Source organism: Pseudophryne corroboree, chromosome 6 (assembly GCF_028390025.1).
Source record: "Pseudophryne corroboree isolate aPseCor3 chromosome 6, aPseCor3.hap2, whole genome shotgun sequence".
Lineage (NCBI taxonomy): Eukaryota > Metazoa > Chordata > Amphibia > Anura > Myobatrachidae > Pseudophryne > Pseudophryne corroboree.
The window spans coordinates 742,765,532-742,793,194 of NC_086449.1; the positions used below are offsets into that span (position 1 = coordinate 742,765,532).

Genomic DNA, 27,663 nt, shown 5'->3' on the forward strand with positions numbered 1-27,663 from the left:
GATAAAGAGTGATAAATGACCAGCCAATCAGCTCCTAACCGCCATGTCACAGGCTGTGTTTGAAAAATGACAGGAGCTGGTTGGTTGGTCATTTATTAGTTATTATTTATTTATTACAAGTTACTTATATGGGGGGTCATTCCGAGTTGATCGCACGTAGCAACTTTTTGCTGCTCGTGCGATCAACTAGACGCCGCCTATGGGGGAGTGTATTTTAGCATAGCAGGGCTGCGATCGCTTGTGCAGCCCTGCTATGCTAAAAAAGTTTTGTGTAAAACAAGACTAGCCCTGCAGTTACTTACCCTGTGCGATGGATCCAGCGATGAAGGACCCGGAATTGACGTCAGACATCCACCGTCCAAACGCATGGACACGCCTGCATTCGGATCTCAACGCCCGGAAAACGGTGAGTTGACGCCCCGGAACGCCTTCCTCCTGTCAATCTTCTTGCGGTCGCCGCTGCGACCGCTTTCTTCATACATGGGTTCACTGCCCGGCGACGGCAACGACATGCCTGCGCAATGCGGCCACCGTGCATGCTCATATCTGACCCGTTCGCACCACTGTGATGAACCGAAGCGTGCGAACGAGTCAGAATGACCCCCATAGCACACACATGTTCCGCAGCACTTTACAGAGAGAATAATTGGTCATTCGCATCAGTCCCTGTCCCTGTGGAGCTTACAATCTATATTCCCTACCACATGTACACGCACACACATTCACGCTAGGGTTAATTTTGTTGGGAGCCAATTAACCTACAAGTATATTTTTGGATTGTGGGAGGAAACCGAAGTACCTGGAGGAAACCCACGCAAGTACGAGAAGAATATACAAACTCCACACAGTTAGGGCCCTGGTGGGAATCGAACCCATGACCTCAGTGCTGTGAGACAGTAATGCCAACCACTACAACATTCGTACTGCCCCCTCATTAGCAACCAATCAGCATTGAAGTAACATTTATCAATTATCATGTGCTTTCTCTTAAATTATACGTAGTAGCTGATTGGTTGCCATGGGCAACTTCTCCACTGGCTCACTTCTCCACTCTTTTCACTGCTTCATGAATAGACCCCTTTATCCATCTCCACTTTATCTCTTGTTAAAGCTTAATACATTTGGACCAAAGTTGTTTTGTAGAGGGATCCCCTGGATCCCTCCCCATCAGCCAAGTACTGGCGCATGTGCAGCCTGTCGGCCATGGATGCACATTACGCTCAACGGGTCTGTAAACTTGAAGCAGGTCTGCCCCCTCTCTATCTGCTGCTCTGCCCCTGCTCTGTTCCATCCTGCCCCCTCTATACTGCTCTTTCCTTCCCCCACACTCCCACCCCCCCTTGCACACGATTGCTCCATACTCACCCCCATTCCTGACAGTGGGTCCTCTTCTCTTCTCCAGCGCTAGGGTAGTTCTGTCTACCTAGCATTGGGAGCCCTTGGGGCGTGCACCCACTGTGCATGCATGTTGGAGACGTGAAAGACCTTTGCAAAGTTTTATACAGATCAGCAAATTATTATTATTGCTGCATAATTATAAATATAAATTCTTGATTTTATCTTAGAGCTGTTATTACCTCTTGTAACAATACATAGATGGGTGACACTCCAGTTACATTACCTGCAGAAAACTACATCCTGTGCAAACTGTGAGTTTTGTGGCTGAGTCCCGGGCTTTAGGTGGCTGACATTGAAGTATGAGAGGGTATGATTGATGAAGCCATGCATGGTTCCGTTCTGACTGTACATATACTGATACACAAGACGTGGGATGAAGTCTGATGTGACAGCTATAACAAATGCCTGAAAACAGGGAAATAACCCAGAAAAGATAGTTATTCATTACTTCTTCTCGAAACAATTGTGACTACATAGTATTTATTGACTGTACAGATGTTGGATGGGGTGACCATACAGAACTCGCTAACTGTATAGATGTTGGTTGGGGTGACTATACAGCACTCACCAACTATAGATATTGGATGGATTGATTTTGCAGCACTCACTAACTGTACAGATGTTGGGGGTGAATTTACAGCGCTTACTAACTGTACAGATGAGAGGGCGACTATGCAGAAGTTACTAACTGTACAGATGTTGGGAAAGGTGACTCTATAGCATTCACTAACTGTACAGATGTTGGGAAGATGACTATACAGCACTCACTAATTTTACAGATGTTGGGAGGGTGACTCTACATCTCTCTCTAACTGTATAAATGTTGGGAGGGCAACTTTACAGCAATCACTGTACATATGTTGGGAAAGGTGACTCTACAGCATTCACTAACTGTACAAATGAGAGGGTGACTGCAGAACTTACTAACTGTACAGATGTTGGGAAAGGTGACGCTACAGAATTCACTAACTGTACAGATGTTGGGAAGATGACTATACAGCACTCACTAATTTTACAGATGTTGGGAGGATAACTGTACAGCACTAACTGTACAGATTTATGAAGTGTAACAAAACTGCATTCTGTAGCAGTTTAGATGTAGGGAGGGTGACTATACAGTCCTCACTAACAATACAAATGTTGCCATGGTGACTATACAGCCCTCACTAACTGTACAGATGTTGTACAGAGTGACTATACAGCATTCACTAACTGTACAAATGTTGGGATGGTGACTATACAGCCCTCACTAACTGTACAGATGCTGGGTGTGGTGACTATACAGCCCTCACTAACAGTACAGATGTTGGGCAGAGTGACTATACAGCATTCACTAACTGTACAGATGTTGGGATGGTGACTATACAGCGCTCACTAACAGTACGGATGTTGGATGATGACTATACAGCACACACTAGCTGGACAGATGTTGGGAGGGTGACTATGCATCACTTACTAACTGTACAGATGCTGGGTGGGGTAACTATACAGTCCTCACTAACCGTACAGATGTTGGGCAGAGTGACTATACAGCTCTCACTAACAGTACAGATGTTGGACAGAGTGACTATACAGCATTCACTAACTGTACAAATGTTGGGATGATGACTAGACAGCACACACTAACAGGACAGTTGTTGGACAGAGTGACTATACAGCCTTCACTAACTGTACAGATGCTGGGTGGGGTGACTATACAGCCCTCACTAACAGTACAGATGTTGGGAAAGGTGACTCTACAGCATTCACTAACTGTACAGATGTTGGGAAGATGACTATACAGCACTCACTAATTTTACAGATTTGGGAGGGTGACTCTACATCTCTCTCTAACTGTATAGATGTCCGGAGGGTAACTCTACAGTAATCACTAACTGTATAGTTGTTGGGAGGATAACTGTACAGCACTAACTGTACAGATTTATGGAGGGCAACAAAACTGCATTCTCTAGCAGTACAGATGTAGGGAGGGTGACTATACAGTCCTCACTAACAATACAAATGTTGCCATGGTGACTATACAGCCCTCACTAACTGTACAGATGTTGTACAAAGTGACTATACAGCATTCACTAACTGTACAAATGTTGGGATGGTGACTATACAGCCCTCACTAACAGTACAGATGTTGGGATGATGACTATACAGCACACACTAGCTGGACAGATGTTGGGAGGGTGACTATGTATCACTTACTAACTGTACAGATGCTGGGTGGGGTAACTATACAGCCCTCACTAACAGTACAGATGATGGCAGAGTGACTATACAGCCCTCACTAACAGTACAGATGTTGGGCAGAGTGACTATACAGCATTCACTAACTGTACAAATGTTGGGATGATGACTAGACAGCACACACTAACAGGACAGTTGTTGGACAGAGTGACTATACAGCATTCACTAACTGTACAAATGTTGGGATGGTGACTATACAGCCCTCACTGACTGTACAGATGTTGTACAAAGTGACTATACAGCATTCACTAACTGTACAAATGTTGGGATGGTGACTATACAGCCCTCACTAACAGTACAGATGTTGGGATGATGACTATACAGCACACACTAGCTGGACAGATGTTGGGAGGGTGACTATGTATCACTTACTAACTGTACAGATGCTGGGTGGGGTAACTATACAGCCCTCACTAACAGTACAGATGATGGCAGAGTGACTATACAGCCCTCACTAACAGTACAGATGTTGGGCAGAGTGACTATACAGTCCTCACTAACAATACAAATGTTGCCATGGTGACTATACAGCCCTCACTAACTGTACAGATGTTGTACAAAGTGACTATACAGCATTCACTAACTGTACAAATGTTGGGATGGTGACTATACAGCCCTCACTAACAGTACAGATGTTGGGATGATGACTATACAGCACACACTAGCTGGACAGATATTGGGAGGGTGACTATGTATCACTTACTAACTGTACAGATGCTGGGTGGGGTAACTATACAGCCCTCACTAACAGTACAGATGATGGCAGAGTGACTATACAGCCCTCACTAACAGTACAGATGTTGGGCAGAGTGACTATACAGCATTCACTAACTGTACAAATGTTGGGATGATGGCTAGACAGCACACACTAACAGGACAGTTGTTGGACAGAGTGACTATACAGCATTCACTAACTGTACAAATGTTGGAATGGTGACTATACAGCACACACTAACAGGACAGTTGTTGGACAGAGTGACCATACAGCCCTCACTAACTGTACAGATGATGGGTGTGGTGACTATACAGCCCTCACTAACAGTACAGATGTTGGGCAGAGTGACTATACAGCCCTCACTAACTGTACAGATGCTGGGTGGGGTGACTATACAGCCCTCACTAACAGCACAGATGTTGGGATAATGACTATACAGCACACACTAGCTGGACAGATGTTGAGAGGGTGACTATGCATCACTTACTAACTGTACAGATGTTGGTGTTATGTCCAAGGCTACAAAGATGCTACATCAGACCGGTGCCTGTTCTAGGAGGTTGTTGGGATGATGACTATACAGCACACACTTGCTGGACAGATGTTGGGAGGGTGACTATGCATCACTTACTAACTGTACAGATGCTGGGTGGGGTAACTATACAGCCCTCATTAACAGTACAGATGTTGGGCAGAGTGACTATACAGCTCTCACTAACAGTACAAATGTTGGGATGATGACTAGACAGCACACACTAACAGGACAGCTGTTGGACAGAGTGACTATACAGCCCTCACTAACTGTACAGGTGCTGGGTGGGGTAACTATACAGCCCTCACTAACAGTACAGATGTTGGGCAGAGTGACTATACAGCCCTCACTAACTGTACAGATGCTTGGTGGGGTGACTATACAGCCCTCACTAACAGCACAGATGTTGGGATAATGACTATACAGCACACACTAGCTGGACAGATGTTGAGAGGGTGACTATGCATCACTTACTAACTGTACAGATGTTGGTGTTATGTCCAAGGCTACTAAGATGCTACATCAGACCGGTGCCTGTTCTAGGAGGTTTGGCCAAGTGTGGTAACCCCCCCCCTTGTAGAAGCAGCACATCGATGTGGGCAAGGGCATGGCAATATTATGCCTCCCTGTCAGACCTGAACCACCATTCCTTCTTGGCTGATTATGGCTATACAGTGTTCACCAACTGTACACGTATTGTGAAGTGTAATTATACAGCAATCATTATATCGATGTGGGAAGAAACATCTTTACAGTGATCACTAATTGATGTGATGCTGGAGGTATGAGATGCGTGATAATAAAGCACACACTAACCATACCCCTATTAAGAAGCATTATTAAAATAATAGCTAAAGAATTTATTTTTTATTTTTTTGTAAATAAAAGTCTGGTTGTGATTCTGGATACTTTACTCCTTAATAAACCATTTTTTTTGTCACTATGTTTATGGATGTTGCTGTCCACGTTTATTAATGATTCTTTTCACCTAAATACAAGATGAAGGTCAGTTCTCTGGGTTTTTACCGCACTTTCAAATGTACTTTTCGATGCAGGGGGTATCTCCAGCTTTTTATGGCAATACCCTTTAGAAGCCTATGGGCTTCTTACCGCATCCTGCCGCCTCCACCAACCAGCGCTGCTTACGCCGTCCCCGCATACTAGACAGGCAGGCTCCCTGTCGCAGTCCCGGAACCCTAATCTCCTCCTCTCCAGGAACACAGCCAGCTGTACTTCCAGCTGCAGGAAGGAGGAGCCCGGGACTGGCTTGAGACGTCACCTCCCGGGGCTGGGAGTTGATGGAAACACCAGGAGACACCCCCCCCCCCCCCCTCCCCCCCCGAACACCCTCTCCTCCGGACCACCAGGGATCGCAGGGAACCTCTGGCATCGCATTGCAATACTAATCACATATGTTAGTACATATGTGATTGGCATCGTTGCGATGGCCCGCGATCACTATTAGTAAATCCCGCCCTATATGATTATTATACATAATTGTTTGGCCTATTGAAAAGCATTAGTGTATATGTAACCCTATCTTTTAAACCATTTTTTGCCCCGGGAAACTTAACTAGACCAGATGAGACGTACCCCATTACAGTATAAGATAAAAGTACAAACACTGGAGTCAATGGAGCCTTTACTGTCTATGAGGAAACTCACGGCACTTACATCAGTAGGAATAGAACTTTCATTGGGCAAATATCTGTCAGTGAAGTCCATGTAGCAAGAAAAACTATTTCCATTTAAACATGTTTTTTTTCTCTCCTTTACTTTTGTTTACACTCAGTTATTTGTTTTTTCAATTGTATCTTTTGGCAATGTGATCATTTTTCATTTTGTCCAACTTTCTTACGTAGAACACGGTAACTGATTTCTAGTAATTTTCCTCTGCTGTTTTTATGCCATTGAAAATTGACTTTACACCATTGGGGAAGTTGCAATGTTTGTTCATGGACAGTTCAGATGAAGATTTCCATCCATTACAATAAGTGTGTTCAATACACATCCCATAAATAAGCACAATAAAGTACAGTAGCTGGTTCACAGTGTAGTGCGGTTAGAATTGCAGACAGAAGTTCCATTATTTCAGTCACTTTCAATAGCCCCCTAGCTGTACTAGTACGGATCAGGGGAGTTAAGGGGGTGGGGACGAATACAAAGTTCCCAGTCATAATAGGGCGGTCCAGCCACACCTCTAAAATGGTGTGGCCACGCCCCCTATAGCATGTAAAGAGAGCCAAATAATTTACAATAGGTTTTTGCCATGCCCTCCATATGGGTTCAGTATGATTTACCGACGGACACAATACCAACGGTCTTAATCCCGACAGCCATTGACCGACAGTCAAAATACCAACACGGTCAAAATACCAACATTCAGTATGCTGACAAGTTCAAAATGCCGACATAGGGGTATATTCAATAAGAGTCGGATACATTCCGACATGCAATTGTCGGAATGGATCCGACAACCCCTATTCAATGGACTGCAGATGCGCTGACAGCAGCGGCCAGGGGTGCAGATGGTGGCGGCTGGTGGGGGGGATTAACGGCGGCGGTCGTGACCGGGCCGGCGCTGGGGAAGCAGAGATCGGCGGCCGGCGGGAAGAGCTGGCTGCTTGGGAACATGACTGCGGCGGCGGGGGGAGGAGCTGCGGCCAGGCACCTCTCTCCCTGCAGCGCATCCCCCCACCGCCACAGACATGTCCCCCCGCAGCCAGCTCCTCCCGCCGGCCGCCAATCTCAGCTCCCCCAGCCGCCCGCAGCACCGCTACTCTCCTCACCTCAATCCGACTTGTTTTCAAGTCGGATTGAGTTTGTCGGAAAGGGGGCCAAAACCTGTTGGATTTGGCCCCATTTCCAACAGAAGCATGCGGATTGGCGGCTATTCCGCCGATCCACGTGTTTTCTGACATGTTGGGAATTCCCGACTTGTTGGAAAAAATCAGCCCCTATTGAATAGGTCGGAACCCCTTCCGACCTATTTCTGTTGGAAGCTGCCATCTTTCCGACAAGACGGCAGCTTCCGACAGTTATTGAATACACCCCATAGTCAGAATACCGACATTTGAAATGCCGACATTTCAAAATACAAACATGAGTTTTTCTGGGGGGGTATTGTGTCAATGTGGACATAGGTCGACATGGACACCGTGCAAGTGTATTGCCTCCTCACACATATCTCGCTGCGCTCGCCATGTTTTAGGCACGGTGCCTCGCTGTGCTCAGCACACTATTATATTCCCCCTCCAGGTCCACTGGGATGGTAAAGTATGAACAAGTCTGTTTTTGGTCAAAAACTGCTTAAAAACACATGTTGGCATCTTGACATGTCAGCATTTCAAATGTCGGTATTCTGACTATGTCGGTATTTTGAACATGTCGGTACAATGAATGTTGGTTGTCTTGACTGTGTCTGTATTTTGACTGTCGGATAATGGCTGCCGGGATTATGACCGTCGGTACTGTGCCCGTCGGTAAATCAACTGCTACCCCTACATATGCCTGACCATGCTGCCTAGAACTGGGACCAAAGAGATGATCTAGCTGTCCTGGCTCTGATATACGTCCCATGATTCTATGCCAGTAATTAAAAGCATTGTAGTTATATTAAATGTCAACTGCGGAGACACATTTTGCAGGTTTTCTGTCATGTTAGTAACAGCATCAGCTAATTGGGGTTTACATTATTTGACCGTTAAATCTCACAGAGACAATTATCATGTTTAGTTGAAAATGAATATACATAGTTGCCGTCATTAAGATAATAAGTATGCATTAGATTTTTATCCACATAAATTACCAGGTGTTAAAATTTCCCACCTAAAATTTACATTTGTCTGCAACTCCAGTAATTATTACAAGTTTAAATTGTACTGTACTCCTAGTGATGAATCTGATCAAAAGTGTTACATACAGCAATATAAGTTCAGTTGAAACTAATGCAAATCAACCTTAAAGTATAGTAAAATCTTATTTCAAAGCGAATGACATACTTACATTTATAATGACTGAAAATTTACCAATTCCGCTCAAAATATTGTACCAAATTCCTGCAAAACAATTTAAGGAAAAACATATTAGGTTATTTAGTTCCCTTGGGTGTATGTAAGATAAAACTGTAACCAATGGGTTTATTTACTAGAGGGTGACTTCCACCCACCCACGTTTTTAAAACCATCGCTGCCGCCGCCCCCAAATGGTTGCTACATGTCAATCATACTGCAGATCAGTGTGCGATCCATTCTCTCTGGAGATTCTTCTAACTCATCATCTGGGCCGTGCATGCGCAACAGCGCCCATTTCGGCTTTCTGTTCCACTCTGATGGAACTGAAAGCCCAAACCGTTGTCTGCTGCTCATTAACTAACCCCCACGTAATGGTTTGTGACTTCAAGCACCTATAATAGACATGAGCAGAAGCTCTGCATTCCGTTGGACAGAAAACATTTCTGCAACTAAAAAAAACAGGACATGCCATGAAAGAAATATGACTTCCTATGGATACTACTGATCGTTACTGTTGACAATGACATGGGGACAGTGTAGCACAAAAAATAATGTGGCATAAAACCTTCTGAAGGCCATTAAATCCCTTTATTGGTTCAACAGGTCAAACCTGCATTACATGATACAACAATTGGACTTATGAGTTTACTGAATTAATAAATAGGACAAACATGTAAAATTCCAATACTCTATAACCAGAAAAGTGACATATTTAGCATAGAGTGGACACCAGGCAATCCATGACCTGAGGACTTCAGAAATTTCTAGATAGGCTCCTGTTTGCAACTTATTGGACAAAAGTGTTATAGGTGGAACTCATTCAATGGGACCTTTTGATTTGAAATACATAGATGTATTGCACCTAGTGGGCCTAGTTTGCAATGGTAACCCAATGAGCAGCAACATTCGCCTATATGATCTACTCTGTCACATAAGGTCCATGCTTACTTCCCACTGGTGATAGATGCCTCGATAACTTAGAATGACATTTAGGTGTACCGGGAGGTGGCAACAATCTCCACAGGTGCACAATGCAAAACTGAACATGTCACATGAAAGAACATTGATATCACTTTAGAACCACATCTTTCATTGAATTAGCGCTTTCAGTTGTTCTCCTAAAAAAATGCATTCCAGCCTCACGTATGACTTAAACTGATCATGAGAATGAGAAGAAACATGCAAATATAGGACTATGACCATCAGAGAATCAGCTCCGACTCAGAAAAGAAACAGGACCCGTTGCAAAGTGTAAATTTATATGAGCCATTCCAAACAGAAAAGCTCAATAACTGTGAGCTCTCTATCCCTAAATCCCATTTTAAGTGATCTTTCTCAACAAAAAGAAATGTCATTTCTGCATTTCTCCACAATACACTCTTGCTCCTACTCCAAAATTTGAAAGCTACACCCTCACTCAACCCAACTCCTCCCTTCTAGCTCTTTAAAATTATTTGCACCCCAAGTGCCTCCATTTCACTCCTTAAAACCACATGCTTTGGTATTATCACCAAAGCATCTACACACTTGCAGGAATCAAGGCGTTCCGAAAGTACAAACTGGTTTGTCACTGTGGCTTAAATCCTGCACTTAGTAAATAACCTCCAGAGTATCCATAACTGCCCCTACAGTGGAGTAAAAGGGCACTGGAATAAAGTAAACCAACATGCAAACTGGTGCAATTTTGTAACAAGAAGTTTTAGTCCTATTTTTGAAGGACACGTTTAATAATTTGAGATACCTATATCTTTAGCTCGGACAGCATCCGGTCTTCTTAACTCTGCCACAAACTTTCTCGCATCAAGTCTTACTTCTATAATGTTGTTGAGAAGAGCAAATAGGGGCGCCAGAGGAAAAGATGCCACAAACAGGGTGACAAACCCAAACTGGATGACTAAACAAAACAAAAAAGAGAGAAAAGAGATGGTCAGTACATGTAATTTGTTTTAAAATTGGGGATGCACAAGTTCAATAAATTAGTTTGAGATTAGGCCGTGACTGAAAGTTTTCTTACAACATCCGAGCCTACCAAATCTGAATCCCAGTATTCTGTTATTACAAGTAAATTAATAATCATATTATTATTTATTATTATTATTATTATTACCTGTATTATTATTACTACTACAATTATTAATACCGTCAATGTGGTCATCTTTATATGACCATGCCATATCTTGTATTTGTATTTATTGTGTCATGAAAGTTTTTCGCCTTGAACATAATTTACTTCTGTTTTGTGTCGTTCATTCAGAGTAAACCAGCAATGTTGATATTTTCTTAATATTTCTGAATTGTTATTAGGACAGTGCAGGGCACATCCATTTTTAAGTGTCACCTAATCCCACAAACCCCCCCATACCACCTCCCACCCCCTGCCCTCCCCCCACCACCACACACACTCACACACCCCCACACATACTCACCCAGCGGCATCCTCATCTCTTGGGACTGGAAGTGTGATACTTGGATATGACATACTGGGTTATATTCAATTGAAGTCGGATCCATTCCGACATTCATTTGTCAGAATGCATCCGACCTGGGCTATTCATTGCATTATCAATTCGACTTTAAAAAAAGTTGAATTGAGATACAGGAGCTTAGAGCCGCGGGCAGACGGGGGAGAGCATCACTACAGCAGCTGTATAGCCGCTGCTCTCCCCCGTCTGCCCGTGGCTCTCCCCCTCTCTCCCCCCTCCGTGTCTCTGCCTATCACTGTCAGCGGCGGCCAGGGAGAGGGGGCACCTGTCAGGCGGCGGGACGCTGTCAGCGGCGGCCGGGGGACCTGTCATCGGTAGCCGGGGGACCTGTCAGCGGCGGCCGGGGGACCTGTCAGCGGCGCCCGGGGCGCCCGACAGAGGTAGTGCTCTGCAGCCCGCTGCCCCGCTACCGTCCCCGCATCACAGCTGCCGTTCACGGCACCGTCCACCCGGCTCCAGCAAGCGAGGTCTCGCTTGCTGGAGCCGGGTGGACGCTGCTGTGAGCAGTGGCTGTGACATCCTCCAGCACTGCTCTCCCCTCGTCTGGCTGCCTGCGGCTCTCCCCCCGTCTCCCCGCGGCTCTCCCCCCTCTCCTCCACTAAGGTCCCTCATCTCAGTCCGACATTTTTCTATGTCGGACTGAGATGGTCGGAAACGGGGCCAAATCCTGTCGAATTTGGCCCCGTTTCCCTCAAAAGTTCCTGAATCGGCAGCTACTGTATACCGCCGATTCACGTACTATTCGACAAGTCGAATTCCCAGACTTGTTGAATAAAAACTGCTGGGACTGTATAGGTTGAATCACTATTCGACCTTAAAAAGTCGAAAACTGCCGTCTTTTCGATAGACGGCAGCTTTCGACCCTAATTGAATATACCCCACAGTCTGCAGCTCTAACAGGTGGAACCTTGTACGGAGCCATAGTTTATCCTATCGGCAGATTTTGAAACCTAAATTTTTGCTCCATGGAATCCTCCCCACACTTTAAAAAGTATATGATGGCATTCCGCCTATTAGTAGGAGCTGCAGACAGTTCTGAATAGGAAAACATTAATTTTGGCGACTTTTGTATTTGCCTTGAAAAAAAACCCTACATTTTCATGTGTCAGGGCCTGCATACGTAACTTAGAGCAAATGTGGTCCCTTCAATTAAGTGGGTATAACTGGGCGGCATAGTGGGTATAACTGGGCGGCATAGCGGTATAACTGGGCGGCAATTAAGTGGGTATAACTGGGCGGCATAGCGGTATAACTGGGCGGCAATTAAGTGGGTATAACTGGGCGGCATAGCGGTATAACTGGGCGGCAATTAAGTGGGTATAACTGGGCGGCATAGTGGGTATAACTGGGCGGCATAGCGGTATAACTGGGCGGCAATTAAGTGGGTATAACTGGGCGGCATAGTGGGTATAACTGGGCGGCATAGCGGTATAACTGGGCGGCAATTAAGTGGGTATAACTGGGCGGCATAGTGGGTATAACTGGGCGGCATAGCGGTATAACTGGGCGGCAATTAAGTGGGTATAACTGGGCGGCATAGCGAATGAATGGCAACAGATTGTGCATGTCAACATGGGGCTTATTTCAGATGTGGTTGTTGTTGCTGCTGTTGCAGGCTGAGCTGCTCTCCTGAGATGTAGAAGGCTTTCCAGTAGCAAGTAAGATCGCAACAATGAATTTATGCACGCCCAGAAAAAGCTGTCTGAACAGCCGTGACATGCCTGCGTTTACCGGACCACTACCCGTTCCAGCCCCCAAATGCTGTCTTCCTGTCACTCACTTTGTGACTAATCCCACGGTGCAACGACAATCGCAGTTTACACGCTCCACGTTCGTGCACACTACAGCTCAGACGCATGCACAGTAAGAAAACATCAACCGATTTCCGTACAATGGCCACTTTGCCACCGCATCTGAATTAGGTCCATTATGAACATGTCATCATTGTGAACGAAATTTATGACATTCTAAATGTCAACATTCAGAGTCATCCATCATTAATTACAGTGTCGACTTCTGAATGCAGAGCCGTAACTAGACTTTTTGGTGCCCTGTGCCATTTATTTCAATGGGGACATAAGACGCATGCCTCGTGGGGAAAGGGCATGACAAGATTGATCCCAGAGAAAGCTCATGCTATGGTGCCCCTTCCCACATTTTAGAGGTATAATATATATCAAATAGTTAGAATTATCTAGCTTAGAATTATCTACCTTTCTATACAAGGGCAGATAGCTCAATGAATAGAGTGTCTGACTGCAATGCCACAGGCAATGGGTTTGAATCCTAGGTATATCAGCATCTTGAAATGTAATAAAGTACAGTGCGACTGAGTAACAAAGAAATCCCAAGTTCAGTTCCTAAATGTTGGATAGATATTAGCGACAGAAGGGATCAGGGTAGGAGATAGCGGCGGTCAGGAGATGCTGGGCTTCAAAAAGGGGGGAAGCTGCAAGTGAAAGTAATTAAAACAGATAATTGACAAGTGCTGCCAACAGTGCCCCCTACCCTGCAGCGCTATGCGCGGTGCCCCCTCCGCACACAACTTGCTACGGCCCTGTCTGAATGTAAGACGGCATGCCTGTTTCACCTTCTGTGCCATTCTAAACTTGATTAAAATGCAATAGATACAGTATGACGAGATCGTACGTGTTAACAATATTTACATTTTCAGAATATGACATGGACAGATTCATGCACTTTATGATTTTCATATGTGGATCCAGAGAGAGCAAAATAAACCTCTCAGGGAGTCCCCAATTACCCCAAATGTGTCATTTACTAGTTATAACCACAAAGGAACTGTCAGGTCACATTATTATGACCACCAGCTAAGCGTCAAATGTAGGAGGTGGTCATAATAATGTGACTCCACTGTGTACGTTATGCATTTTATTATATAAATTGACGCAGAACAATTTGTACAATTATTGCAGAATGAAATAATCACTGATTGGCTTAAATAAAAGATTTCACTATTAAATCTGAGCTTTATTTTACAGATTGCCATGAAAGAAAAAAATACAAAAACAGTAATTCACGTTAGCACAGGGGTTGTAGAATGACACTTACAGAAACAATGAAATAAATGATATGAAAGCTGACCAAAAAAAAAAAAACTTGGCAGGGCCTCGCAGTGAGTGTCGGTAAATCATTTTGGCAGAAAAGCCACGACATGTGAGATGAAATGTAATGTGGCACCAAGAGTCTTGGCTGGCAGACACTAAGGAATGTTCTACATAAGGCAGTGCACTTGCAAACGTTATGCAAACCACTTATCTTACTTTGGGTTAACAAAAGTGTATTTCCTAATCTGGAATCTTGCTATCCACACATACAGTATACAGAGGAAAATCTAGGCATCCTGTGTGATTATTTCATGCACTTATTAAGACTGTCTTTTAGAGCTCAGGATCTTGGCATTGCGCTATTGCGCCACGGGCAACACTTGACAAGTTCACAGTTTGAACAGAACAAAAGCAGATCTTTTTTTTTTTTTTTTTTTTATAAGAATGGGTTCTATATGCTTTTATATGCTGTAACTGCCAATGTTGAGTTATGGTTTTAAGTTTTAAATATTTTACATGCCAATGAGTCACACTTATTGGTGTATAATAATTATTTAACTGTCTGTTGTTGCGCCAGAAAAACAGATCTGTAAGAGAATATAGATTTGATAATAGTACAGTTAGCATAGACTGTTACCTGGTTTCACCTATAATTTGCTACTGTGCCTAATTGGTGGTTACATAGCACCTATGGCATTAATTTTTTTTAAACTGGATATGTACAAAGGAGATGATGAGGGCGCGGTAACAACAACCCGTAGTTAATTAAAGAATTCTAAGTCTCACAGAAGCATACCTCCCAACGGCTCCGATTCTGATTGGACAGACTCGATTCGCTAACCTCTAAAAGGGGAGAAGGTACAGCATGTCAAAAAGTGCTCTACTACCTAGAGCTGGCAGCCCCGTCCCCCAGGCGATACTTCATTAGGTCATGGGTTTAGGAGGTGGGGACAGCACAAGGGTGCATTGCTGCCCTATTATGGGACTGGGGTTTTGGTTACCTCCCAAACATTCCGATATTGGCAGCACAGTCCTGATTTCAGTGGATTGTCGATCAATGGGTACATTCATCCCTATTATCAATTGCTGGTAGGCATTTCCATAAAAATGGTGCTACCGTCTCTTACCCACATCAATTATATTTTGCTCTTCACAACGCTTGTCTCAGATATAGTGGTATCTGATCATGCCCCGGTGTCTCCATCGCTGAATATCCATCAAGGTGTACATGGCACTTCCCCTCCTACCTTTTTTGTTCTAAACAATTTAATAAATTTCATAAATTTAAATGGGTAGAATTTTCGGAAGGTAATCGTGAACATTGGGACAACCCTGTCTTGTTTTGGGAAACATTCAAAACTGTCATGAGGGGTCATATTTTATTATACTGTATGTAGCAGAATGGAACAAGGAGCTTAAGACCAAACACGCTGAGTTACAGCGCTCCATGCAGACTAATCTTAGAGATTATATCTCGAATCCTAGTACTGTCACTCACACTGCATATATTCAGTCTCACAAATTACTGGATAGTTTTCTTCTGGCACAAGCTCAATCAAAGCGTGATTATACTAAGCAAAAGTAATTCTGGTGTGGAAATAAAACAGGACCTCTGTTATCCAATATCTTTTAAACATTGGCATCATGTGATGGCCATTTGTGATCCTCATTCCTCTACCGTATTCACCAAAACCTTTGACATTGCTGGGATGTTCTGAGACTATTATCGCCTCCTGTAGTGTAGTAGTAGTAGTAGTTGGGCTTTGTAGGGGTAGACATTCCATGAAAGGCATTTGCACAGCCTCCAGTCTGATTTCAAGGATACCCCTTCAAGCCTAGACGCCACTAAGGCATTTGATATGGTGTCCTGGCCCTAACTCTACGAAATTTTGAATAGGTGGAGATTTTGTCCAAGTTTTCAGTTCCTGATCAAATTTTTTTTTATTCACACGGGTCTGTCTTTTGAGGACTGCAAAACAATATACAGTCCTCTACAATCAGCTTGAAATAAATACTACTAATACTACTAATAATATACTAGATTATAATAAAACGTTGGGGAGATGTTTCAAGCCTCATAAAGAGTGGTGGAGAAGTGGACAAGTGGAGTAGTTGCCCATAGCGTCAATCAGCTTCTAGCTAGCATTTATAGAGTATATTCCATAAAATGATAGGTATATACTGACTAGTTGCTATGGGCATAATCCTCTGTCTAGAAGTAGTGACTCGTTTTTAAAACAGGAAACGTTTGGAAACAAAAAGAGTTTTCACTTTGTAATATAATTGTTATTGTAAGTATGTCTGGATTAGTTCAGCGCAGTAGTCACTTGGCACGTGCATATCATGCAACATTCTTATAATATGCAGTAAACGTTGGCCGATCAGTTGTATATAGTTCTCACAACTGCACAGTGAGATATTAGGTTGAAGTCAGAAGTTATAACATTTCCTATGACTCAGAGATGGACAGATATTCAAAGCCGCTTGTAAGTCATGCTACAGTGATAAATACTATTGGGACAAACTTATTACTGTATAAGGGGCCTAGTTGTCAATTATTATTTACAGGATATACCGGCAAACACTAAGTATCCCTCAAATGTATATACCGATGTAGCCGTGCTCATCTTACTGTGATGCGGCATACTGCATCACAGCTTCATCGGGGATATCTGCTGCAGTCCATAGCGTACTATAGGTGCTCCTTTATTGTTATATATAGCTAGCCTGACCCTGATATACAACATTAGCCATTGAAGCCTAAAGGATCTCTTTCCAGCAATGTGCCACAGGGTTCCGAAGAAGTGAAATGATAGGATTAGCAATTACTACACTTCTTACACACATGCACATGATTACTGATACATGCCGGTGAACACTAACACTAAACAACAACAAAATAGTTATTGTAAGTTTCTGAAGAAAATCCAGGTGTTCTTGGCTAAATTCTGTGTGCTGGTTCCAAATTGGCCGATCACGTCAGGAACTAAAGCTATGGTCATACCACTGTTTTAGGTTTTAAACATTATACATTAGCTATTACAGAGACTGATTACAGTTAGGGTACACCAAAAACATATGCTTCTTGTGCCTCTTTGACAGTCGTGATGACAAACACCATGATGATGTGAAAGACTGGCCAGCAAGATCTGAAAACATCATTGGTAAACACCATGTTCTCCACAAGCCCATAGTAGATCCTCATAAAGTTTATCTTCTACCCCTACACATAACATTGAGATAACAATGGAAGAGGCTTCCTCTATCTGAAGGAGAAATTTGGAGCAGTGCTATCTGATGCTAAGATAAAAACGAGTTTTATGGTAAGAACTTACCTTTGTTAAAACTCTTTCTGTGAGGTACACTGGGCTCCACAAGGATAGACATAGGGGTGTAGAGTAGGATCTTGATCCGAAGCACCAACAGGCTCAAAAGCTTTGACCTTCTTCCCAAGATGCATAGCGCCGCCTCCTATATCACCCCGCCTCCGTGCACAGGAGCTCAGTTTTGTTAACCAGCCCAATGCAGTAGCAAGTAAAAGAGACGACAACTGCCAGTTGCCACAAACACCACACTCTCCCGACAGGAGAAGTGTCAGCGGCTAATGCCATACCAACCCAAAGAAGCTAAGTGCGTCAGGGTGGGCGCCTTGTGGAGCCAAGTGTACCTCACAGAAAGAGTTTTAACATAGGTAAGTTCTTACCATAAAACTTGTTTTCTGCTGCGGGTTACACTGGGCTCCACAAGGATAGACATAGGGGATGTCCTAAAGCAGTTCCTTATGGGAGGGGACGCACTGAAGCGGGCACAAGAACCCTGCGTCCAAAGGAAGCATCCTGGGAATCGGCAGTATCGAAGGCATAGAACCTTATGAACGTGTTCACAGAGGACCGCGTAGCCGCCTTGCACAATTGTTCAAGGGTCGCACCACGTTGGGCCGCCCAAGAAGGTCCAACAGACCGAGTAGAATGGGCCTTAATGTGATCAGGAGCAGAGAGACCAGCCTTCACATAAGCATGTGCAATCACCATTCTAATCCATCTGGCCAGAGTTTGCTTGTGAGCAGGCCAGCCCCGTTTGAGAAACCCAAACACAACAAAAAGAGAATCAGATTTCCTAATAGGAGCAGTTCTCTTCACATAGATACGGAGAGCCCGTACCACATCCAAAGACCGCTCTTTCGGAGACAGATCAGGAGAAACAAGTGCCGGAACTACAATCTCCTGATTAAGGTGGAACGAAGAAACCACCTTAGGTAGATAGCCAGGACGAGTCCTAAGACCCGCCCGGTCACGGTGAAATATCGGATATGGGGAACTACAGGACAAGGCACCCAAATCCGACACTCTTCTAGCTGAAGCAATAGCCAGCAGAAACACCACCTTAAGGGAAAGCCACTTAAGGTCAGCTGAACCAAGAGGTTCAAACAGAGACTCTTGTAACGCCCCCAAAACCACCGACAAGTCCCAAGGAGCCACAGGCGGGACATAGGGAGGTTGGATACGCAACACGCCCTGAGTAAAGGTATGCACATCAGGTAAGGTCGCAATCTTTCTCTGAAACCACACCGACAAGGCAGATATTTGAACCTTGAGGGAGGCCAGACGCAGGCCTAAGTCCAGGCCCTGCTGAAGAAAAGCCAACAAATTGGCTATACTAAACTTGGAAGCGTCATAATCGTTAGATGCGCACCAAACAAAGTAAGAATGCCAGACCCTATAGTAAATCCGAGCAGAAGCCGGTTTCCGGGCCCGCAACATTGTTTGAATGACCGCCTCAGAAAAACCTTTAGCCCTTAAGACGGAAGCTTCAAGAGCCACGCCATCAAAGACAGCCGGGCTAGGTCCTGGTAGACACAGGGGCCCTGAACGAGGAGGTCTGGGCGTTGTGGAAGTAAAATTGGACACTCTGACGATAGGCCTTGCAGGTCTGAGAACCAGTGCCGTCTGGGCCCGCTGGAGCTATGAGAAGTAGAATTCCTTTTTCTTGCTTGAACGTCCGAATTACCCTGGGCAGGAGTGACACCGGAGGGAACACGTACGGCAGCCGAAAATTCCACGTTACCGCCAGCGCATCCACGAATGCTGCTTGAGGATCCCTTGTCCTTGCTCCGAAGACCGGAACCTTGTGATTGTGTCGAGACGCCATCAGATCTACGTCTGGAAGGCCCCGACTTTCCACTAGAAGTTGAAACACTTCTGGATGGAGGCCCCACTCACCGGCATGCACGTCCTGACGACTGAGAAAGTCCGCTTCCCAATTCAGGACTCCCGGAATGAATATTGCAGATATGGCCGGTAGATGGCGTTCTGCCCACTGTAGAATCCGTGAGACTTCCTTCATTGCTAGGCGGCTTCGAGTGCCGCCTTGATGATTTATGTAAGCCACTGTGGTGGCGTTGTCCGACTGTACTTGAACAGGACGGTTCTGAATTAAATGCTGGGCTAGGTTCAAGGCATTGAAGACCGCCCACAACTCCAGAATATTGATCGAGAGAGACTCCTCCTTGGTCCACCGTCCCTGAAGGGAGTGTTGCTCCAGCACCACGCCCCAACCTCTTAGACTGGCATCTGTCATCAACAGGACCCAGTCGGATATCCAGAACGGACGGCCCCTACACAGTTGCTGGTCCCGGTGCCACCAGAGCAGCGACAGACGGACCTCCGGAGTCAATGAGATCATTTGAGACTTGATCCGGTGAGGCAGGCCGTCCCATTTGGCTAGAATCAGCCTCTGGAGAGGGCGAGAGCGAAATTGAGCGTACTCCACCATGTCGAATGCTGACACCATGAGGCCCAGCACCTGCATCGCCGAATGTATCGACACTTGCGGACGAGATAGGAAGCAACGAATCCTGTCCTGAAGTTTCAGGACTTTCTCCTGAGACAGGAACAACCGCTGGTTGTGAGTGTCCAATAGTGCTCCCAGATGCACCATGCTATGAGCAGGGATCAGGGATGACTTCTTCCAGTTGATGAGCCACCCGTAGGCTTGCAGAAACCGGACCGTCACATCTAGATGACGCAGGAGAAGTTCTGGGGAATTTGCCAGGATTAACAAGTCGTCCAAATACGGCAGTATCCTGACCCCTTGACAACGGAGTACCATCGTCATCACCGCCATGACTTTTGTAAAGACTCACGGAGCCATTGTTAAACCAAAAGGTAACGCCCGAAACTGGTAATGGCAGTTGCCAAATGCAAATCTCAGGTATTGCTGATGAGACACTGCTATAGGAATATGCAGGTAAGCATCCTGTATATCCAGGGAGACCATGAAGTCCCCGGGTTCCAAGGCCAGAACTATAGAGCGAAGGGTTTCCATCCGGAACTTAGAAATCTTCACAAACCTGTTCAATGCCTTGAGGTTGAGAATGGGCCGGGAGGACCCATTCGGTTTCGGGACTAGAAACAGCGGAGAATAGTACCCCCGGCCCCTCTGCACAAGAGGCACCTGTACTATGACTCCTGTATCCAGGAGGGTCTGTACCACGGAATGTAGAGTGTTTGCCTTTGTCTTGTCCAACGGGACATCTGTCTGGCAAAATCGATGAGGGGGTCGGTTTTTGAAGGCTATGGCGTAACCTCGAGTGACGACTTTCCGTACCCAGGCATCTGAAGTGGTCTTCAACCATTTCTGGGTATACCCTAGAAGCCGGCCCCCCACCCTGGTATCCCCCCGAGGGAGGCCCGCCCCGTCATGCGGCAGGCTTTTCTGTCTTGGAAGCTGGCTGACGGGCCACCCAGGCTCTTTTGGGCTTAAGCTCACCAGGTTTGGAAGTGCAGGCCTGCTTGTTGTACGCCTGACCTTTTGCTTTACCTGAAGGATGAAAGGGGCGAAAGGAAGTACCTTTAGCCTTCGACACAGAAGGAGCAGTACTTGGCAGACAGGCAGTTTTGATAGTAGCCAAGTCAGCCACAATCTTATTTAAATCCTCTCCAAACAGAATATCTCCCTTAAAAGGGAGTACCTTCAGGGTTTTTCTAGAGTCCAGATCCACAGACCAGGATCTCAGCCACAATATCCGGCGAGCCAGTACTGACGTAGTAGAGGCCTTGACTGCCAGGATACCGGCATCAGAAGCCGCCTCTTTAATACAACGAGAATCTGTGACAATATAAGACAAGCATTGTCTAGCATGGTCAGAGGAGATTTCAGCATCTAACTCCAAGGCCCATGCTTCAATGGCCTCTGCAGTCCAAGTAGCTGCAATAGTGGGCCTTTGTGCAGCACCCGTGAGGGTGTAAATCGCTTTCAGACAACCCTCCACACGTTTATCCGTAGGCTCTTTTAGAGACGTGACGGTGGTGACCGGTAGAGCTGAGGAAACCACCATCCTAGCCACATGTGAGTCCACTGGAGGAGGCATTTCCCAATTTTTAGACAGCTCCGGCAAGAGGGGATAGCGAGCCAGCATCTTCTTTTGAGGCACAAACTTCGTACCTGGGTTTTCCCAGGATTCCAGACGTATATCAATTAGGTGGTCAGAGTGAGGTAAAACTTGTTTAACCACCTTCTGACGCTTGAACCTATCTGGTTTCTTAGGAGGAACGGATGGCTCGGGATCATCCGTAAACTGTAAAATCAATTTAATAGCCTCCAAAAGATCAGGAACATCAACATGTAAACCACCCTCCCCATCAGCCGTATCTGAGTCAGAACCTGTGGGGTCAGTGTAAGTGCCGTCTTCATCCGACGAGGTGTCAGTGACAGCAGTGGATTGTGAGGAGACAAGCGCTCGCTTAGAGGACCACTTGGACGTAGGCGGGCGCCGGTCAGACTTTTTAGTAGTCAGGGACTGGTTCAACTTCTTTGAGCAGATAAATCGTCCGCTCACGGCGGGTTAGCTGCAGGGACCACAAACGGTTGCACCGGCATTGGGGATCCCATAGGGGGTGTTAGTTTATGAACTAGCGTATGCAGAAGCGTGGAAAAAGTGGTCCATGGCGGGTCATTATTTGCCCCCGTTGCCACCGTCCCACTGGGGGGCAAGGAGCCCCCAGAACCAGAACCCAAAGCTGCTATATTCTCCTCATAGGTATCTGCGGCTTCACCAACACCGTCAGTGTGTTAAACCCGAGAACCGTTACCCTCAGAAGCAGACATGATATAACTTGCAGTATCAGGTAACACAGTACAATTTGTCAGCAGCACAATACCTCTAGCCCAAACCCCTGCGCAGTGTAGTCAGCACCAGCAGAGATAAAGGAGAGATATGGTGACTAAATCACAGAGAAAAATACGTAATACAGTATATCTTTGTGAAAATCCTATATTAGATAAAACCTGACGCACCAAGCCACCTCAGGTTATAGAATAAAGGGATAGCAGGTTGAGTGAAAGACACGAAATGGACACCACTCAGCTATCAAATGCACACACAAATAGTCACAGTCTGTACAATGCAGAGGTTATTACTAACAATAATACTGCACTGGACTAGCTTACACAGCTATGTAACAATTAGTGATGAGCGGGTTCGGTTCCTCGGAATCCAAACCCCCCCCCCGAACTTCACCCTTTTTACACGGGTCCGAGGCAGACTCGGATCCTCCCGCCTTGCTCGGTTAACCCGAGCGCGCCCGAACGTCATCATCCCGCTGTCGGATTCTCGCGAGATTTGGATTCTATATAAGGAGCCGCGCGTCGCCGCCATTTTTCACTCGTGCATTGGAAATGATAGTGAGAGGACGTGGCTGGCGTCCTCTCACTTTGTTTCAGGGGGCTGCAGTGCAAATATCTTTATTCTGGGGACCAGCAGTATTATAGGAGGAGTACAGTGCAGAGTTTTGCTGACCAGTGACCACCAGTATTATACGTTGTCTGCCTGAAAAACGCTCCATATCTGTGCTCAGTGTGCTGCATATATCTGTGCTCACACTGCTTTATTGTGGGGACTGGGGACCAGCAGTATTATATAGGAGGAGTACAGTGCAGAGTTTTGCTGACCAGTGACCACCAGTATACGTTGTCTGCCTGAAAAACGCTCCATATCTGTGCTCAGTGTGCTGCATATATCTGTGCTCACACTGCTTTATTGTGGGGACTGGGGACCAGCAGTATTATATAGGAGGAGTCCAGTGCAGAGTTTTGCTGACCAGTGACCACCATTATTATACGTTCTCTGCCTGAAAAACGCTCCATATCTGTGCTCAGTGTGCTGCATATATCTGTGCTCACACTGCTTTATTGTGGGGACTGGGGACCAGCAGTATTATATAGGAGGAGTACAATGCAGAGTTTTGCTGACCAGTGACCACCAGTATTATACGTTTTCTGCCTGAAAAACGCTCCATATCTGTGCTGCATTGTAGTATATAGTAGGAGTACAGTGCATAATTTTGCTGACCACCAGTATATAATATATAGGAGTACGGTACAGAAGGCCACTGCTCTACCTGCCTCTGTGTCGTCAAGTATACTATCCATCCATACCTGTGGTGCATTTCAGTTTTGCACAGTTTGCTGACCACCAGTATATAATATATAGCAGTACGGTATAGTAGGCCACTGCTCTACCTACCTCTGTGTCGTCAAGTATACTATCCATCCATACCTATGGTGCATTTCAGTTTTGCACAGTTTGCTGACCACCAGTATATAATATATAGCAGTACGGTACAGTAGGCCACTGCTCTACCTACCTCTGTGTTGTCAAGTATACTATCCATCCATACCTGTGGTGCATTTCAGTTTTGCCCAGTTTGCTGACCACCAGTATATAATATATAGCAGTACGGTATAGTAGGCCACTGCTCTACCTACCTCTGTGTCGTCAAGTATACTATCCATCCATACCTGTGGTGCATTTCAGTTTTGCACAGTTTGCTGACCACCAGTATATACTATATAGCAGTACGGTACAGTAGGCCACTGCTCTACCTACCTCTGTGTCGTCAAGTATACTATTCATCCATACCTGTGGTGCATTTCAGTTTTGCCCAGTTTGCTGACCACCAGTATATAATATATAGCAGTACGGTACAGTAGGCCACTGCTCTACCTACCTCTGTGTCGTCAAGTATGCTATCCATCCATACCTGTGGTGCATTTCAGTTTTGCACAGTTTGCTGACCACCAGTATATACTATATAGCAGTACGGTACAGTAGGCCACTGCTCTACCTACCTCTGTGTCGTCAAGTATACTATCCATCCATACCTGTGGTGCATTTCAGTTTTGCACAGTTTGCTGACCACCAGTATATAATATATAGCAGTACGGTACAGTAGGCCACTGCTCTACCTACTTCTGTGTCGTCAAGTGTACTATCCATCCATACCTGTGGTACATTTCAGTTTTGCACAGTTTGCTGACCACCAGTATATAATATATAGCAGTACAGTACAGTAGGCCACTGCTCTACCTACCTCTGTGTCGTCAAGTATACTATCCATCCATACCTGTGGTGCATTTCAGTTGTGCACAGTATATATAGTAGTAGGCCATTGCTATTGATATATTACTGGCATATAATTCCACACATTAAAAAATGGAGAACAAAAATGTGGAGGGTAAAATAGGGAAAGATCAAGATCCACTTCCACCTCGTGCTGAAGCTGCTGCCACTAGTCATGGCCGAGATGATGAAATGCCATCAACGTCGTCTGCCAAGGCCGATGCCCAATGTCATAGTAGAGAGCATGTAAAATCCAAAAAAATAAAGCTCAGTAAAATGACCCAAAAATCTAAATCAAAATCGTCTGAGGAGAAGCGTAAACTTGCCAATGTGCCATTTACGACACGGAGTGGCAAGGAACGGCAGAGGCCCTGGCCTATGTTCAAGGCTAGTGGTTCCGCTTCACATGAGGATGGAAGCACTCATCCTCCTGCTAGAAAACTTAAAAGAGTTAAGATGGCAAAAGCACAGCAAAGAACTGTGCGTTCTTCTAAATCACAAATCCCCAAGGAGAGTCCAATTGTGTCGGTTGCGATGCCTGCACCTCTTTTTTCTTTCATTTTTCTTTGCATCATGTGCTGTTTGGGGACTATTTTTGGAAGTGCCATCCTGTCTGACACTGCAGTGCCACTCCTAGATGGGCCAGGTGTTTGTGTCGGCCACTTGGGTCGCTTAGCTTAGTTACACAGCTACCTCATTGCGCCTCTTTTTTTCTTTGCATCATGTGCTGTTTGGGGACTATTTTTTTGAAGTGCCATCCTGTCTGACACTGCAGTGCCACTCCTAGATGGGCCAGATGTTTGTGTCGGCCACTTGTGTCGCTTAGCTTAGTCACACAGCTACCTCATTGCGCCTCTTTTTTTCTTTGCATCATGTGCTGTTTGGGGGCTATTTTTTTGAAGTGCCATCCTGTCTGACACTGCAGTGCCACTCTTAGATGGGCCAGGTGTTTGTGTCGGCCACTTGGGTCGCTTAGCTTAGTCACACAGCTACCTCATTGCGCCTCTTTTTTTCTTTGCATCATGTGCTGTTTGGGGACTATTTTTTAAATCTGCCATCCTGTCTGACACTGCAGTGCCACTCCTAGATGGGCCAGGTGTTTGTGTCGGCCACTTGGGTCGCTTAGCTTAGTCACACAGCTACCTCATTGCGCCTCTTTTTTTCTTTGCATCATGTGCCTTTTGGGGACTATTTTTTAAATCTGCCATCCTGTCTGACACTGCAGTGCCACTCCTAGATGGTCCAGGTGTTTGTGTCGGCCATTTGGGTCGCTTAGCTTAGCCATCCAGCGACCTTGGTGCACCTCTTTTTTTCTTTGCATCATGTGCTGTTTGGGGACTATTTTTTAAATCTGCCATCCTGTCTGATACTGCAGTGCCACTCCTAGATGGGCCAGGTGTTTGTGTCGGCCACTTGGGTCGCTTAGCTTAGTCACACAGCTACCTCATTGCGCCTCTTTTTTTCTTTACATCATGTGCTGTTTGGGGACTATTTTTTTGAAGTGCCATCCTGTCTGACACTGCAGTGCCACTCCTAGATGGGCCAGGTGTTTGTGTCGGCCACTTGGGTCGCTTAGCTTAGTCACACAGCTACCTCATTGCGCCTCTTTTTTTCTTTACATCATGTGCTGTTTGGGGACTATTTTTTTGAAGTGCCATCCTGTCTGACACTGCAGTGCCACTCCTAGATGGGCCAGGTGTTTGTGTCGGCCACTTGGGTCGCTTAGCTTAGTCATCCAGCGACCTTGGTGCAAATTTTAGGATTAAAAATAGTATTGTGAGGTGTTCAGAATAGACTGAAAATGAGTGGAAATTATGGTTATTGAGGTTAATAAAACTATGGGATCAAAATGACCCCCAAATTCTATGATTTAAGCTGTTTTTGAGGGGGTTTTGTAAAAAAACATCCGAATCCTAAAACACACCCGAATCCGACAAAAAATTTTCAAGGAGGTTTTGCCAAAACGCGTCCGAATCCAAAACACGGCCACGGAACCGAATCCAAAACCAAAACACAAAACCCGAAAAATGTCCGGTGCACATCACTATAAACAATAGATATAACAGTACACAGTAAGAACTGGATGTATATCACAGGGTAATTGTACTAGGAAACCCTGACTAAGTGCACTCTTTCTTAACTAACACTGACTAAAAAAGGCAGGTAGAATACTTAAGTGTCTTGTAAAGTCACAGCACTGACAACCAAGCGGCTTTACATAGGAGGATTTGCCCAAGCATTCCCAGGAACAGTGAGCTGAGGGATAATGGCGCCGCAGACACTGCCAGGGAGTGAGGGAGAGACAGATATGCAGCTCCAGGGCGGGAACATTTGCGGGAAATGGCGCCCTGGGGCTGGGGGAGGGGCTCCAGGTCTAAGCCTTATCCCTTCTGCTGGCAAAACCACCGGGTACAGCGGGCTACTTGTAAGAAAAGGTTTAGAGAGAAAACCTGACCTGCACCCATGCCCTGGTAATCTAGTGCGATCGCCTGTACTGCCACAGTGTCCACCGCCAGCGCGCACGGCCCGCCTCCCACCGGCCGCGCCGGATCGCGATAAAGTGCGGGTCCCGTGAGCGGGACCCACTTACCTCCTCCCGAAGTGCGGCCACGCGATCCCGGAGAGCCCCAGCCGTGTGTGACTAACTTGGAAGAAAACCGGAGCCTCCTGCTGTAGGTACCCAGCAACCAGGGCACGGGAGTGTACAGCGCCGCTGGGGGAGAGATGGAGCTGCAGCAGGCAATGTCTACTGACATCCAGCACAATCTGTGCCTCTGCTGCAGCTCTTGTAGTCTTCTTTTTTCCTCAGAAAAAGCT

The 27,663-nt window shown here is 45.6% G+C and overlaps 1 protein-coding gene across 1 annotated transcript in view; it reads right to left on the minus strand.

Moving 5' to 3' along the window:
- The window catches only part of ANO2 (anoctamin 2), a 498,883-nt gene that overhangs the window by 28,981 nt on the left and 442,239 nt on the right, over positions 1-27,663 (minus strand). The window contains exons 21-23 of the mRNA XM_063928499.1: positions 10,638-10,790; positions 8,889-8,941; positions 1,622-1,803 (exon numbers count right to left, since the gene is read on the minus strand). Of these exons, the coding sequence (XP_063784569.1) occupies positions 1,622-1,803; positions 8,889-8,941; positions 10,638-10,790 (388 nt within the window). The remainder of the gene's footprint in view (positions 1-1,621; positions 1,804-8,888; positions 8,942-10,637; positions 10,791-27,663) is intronic.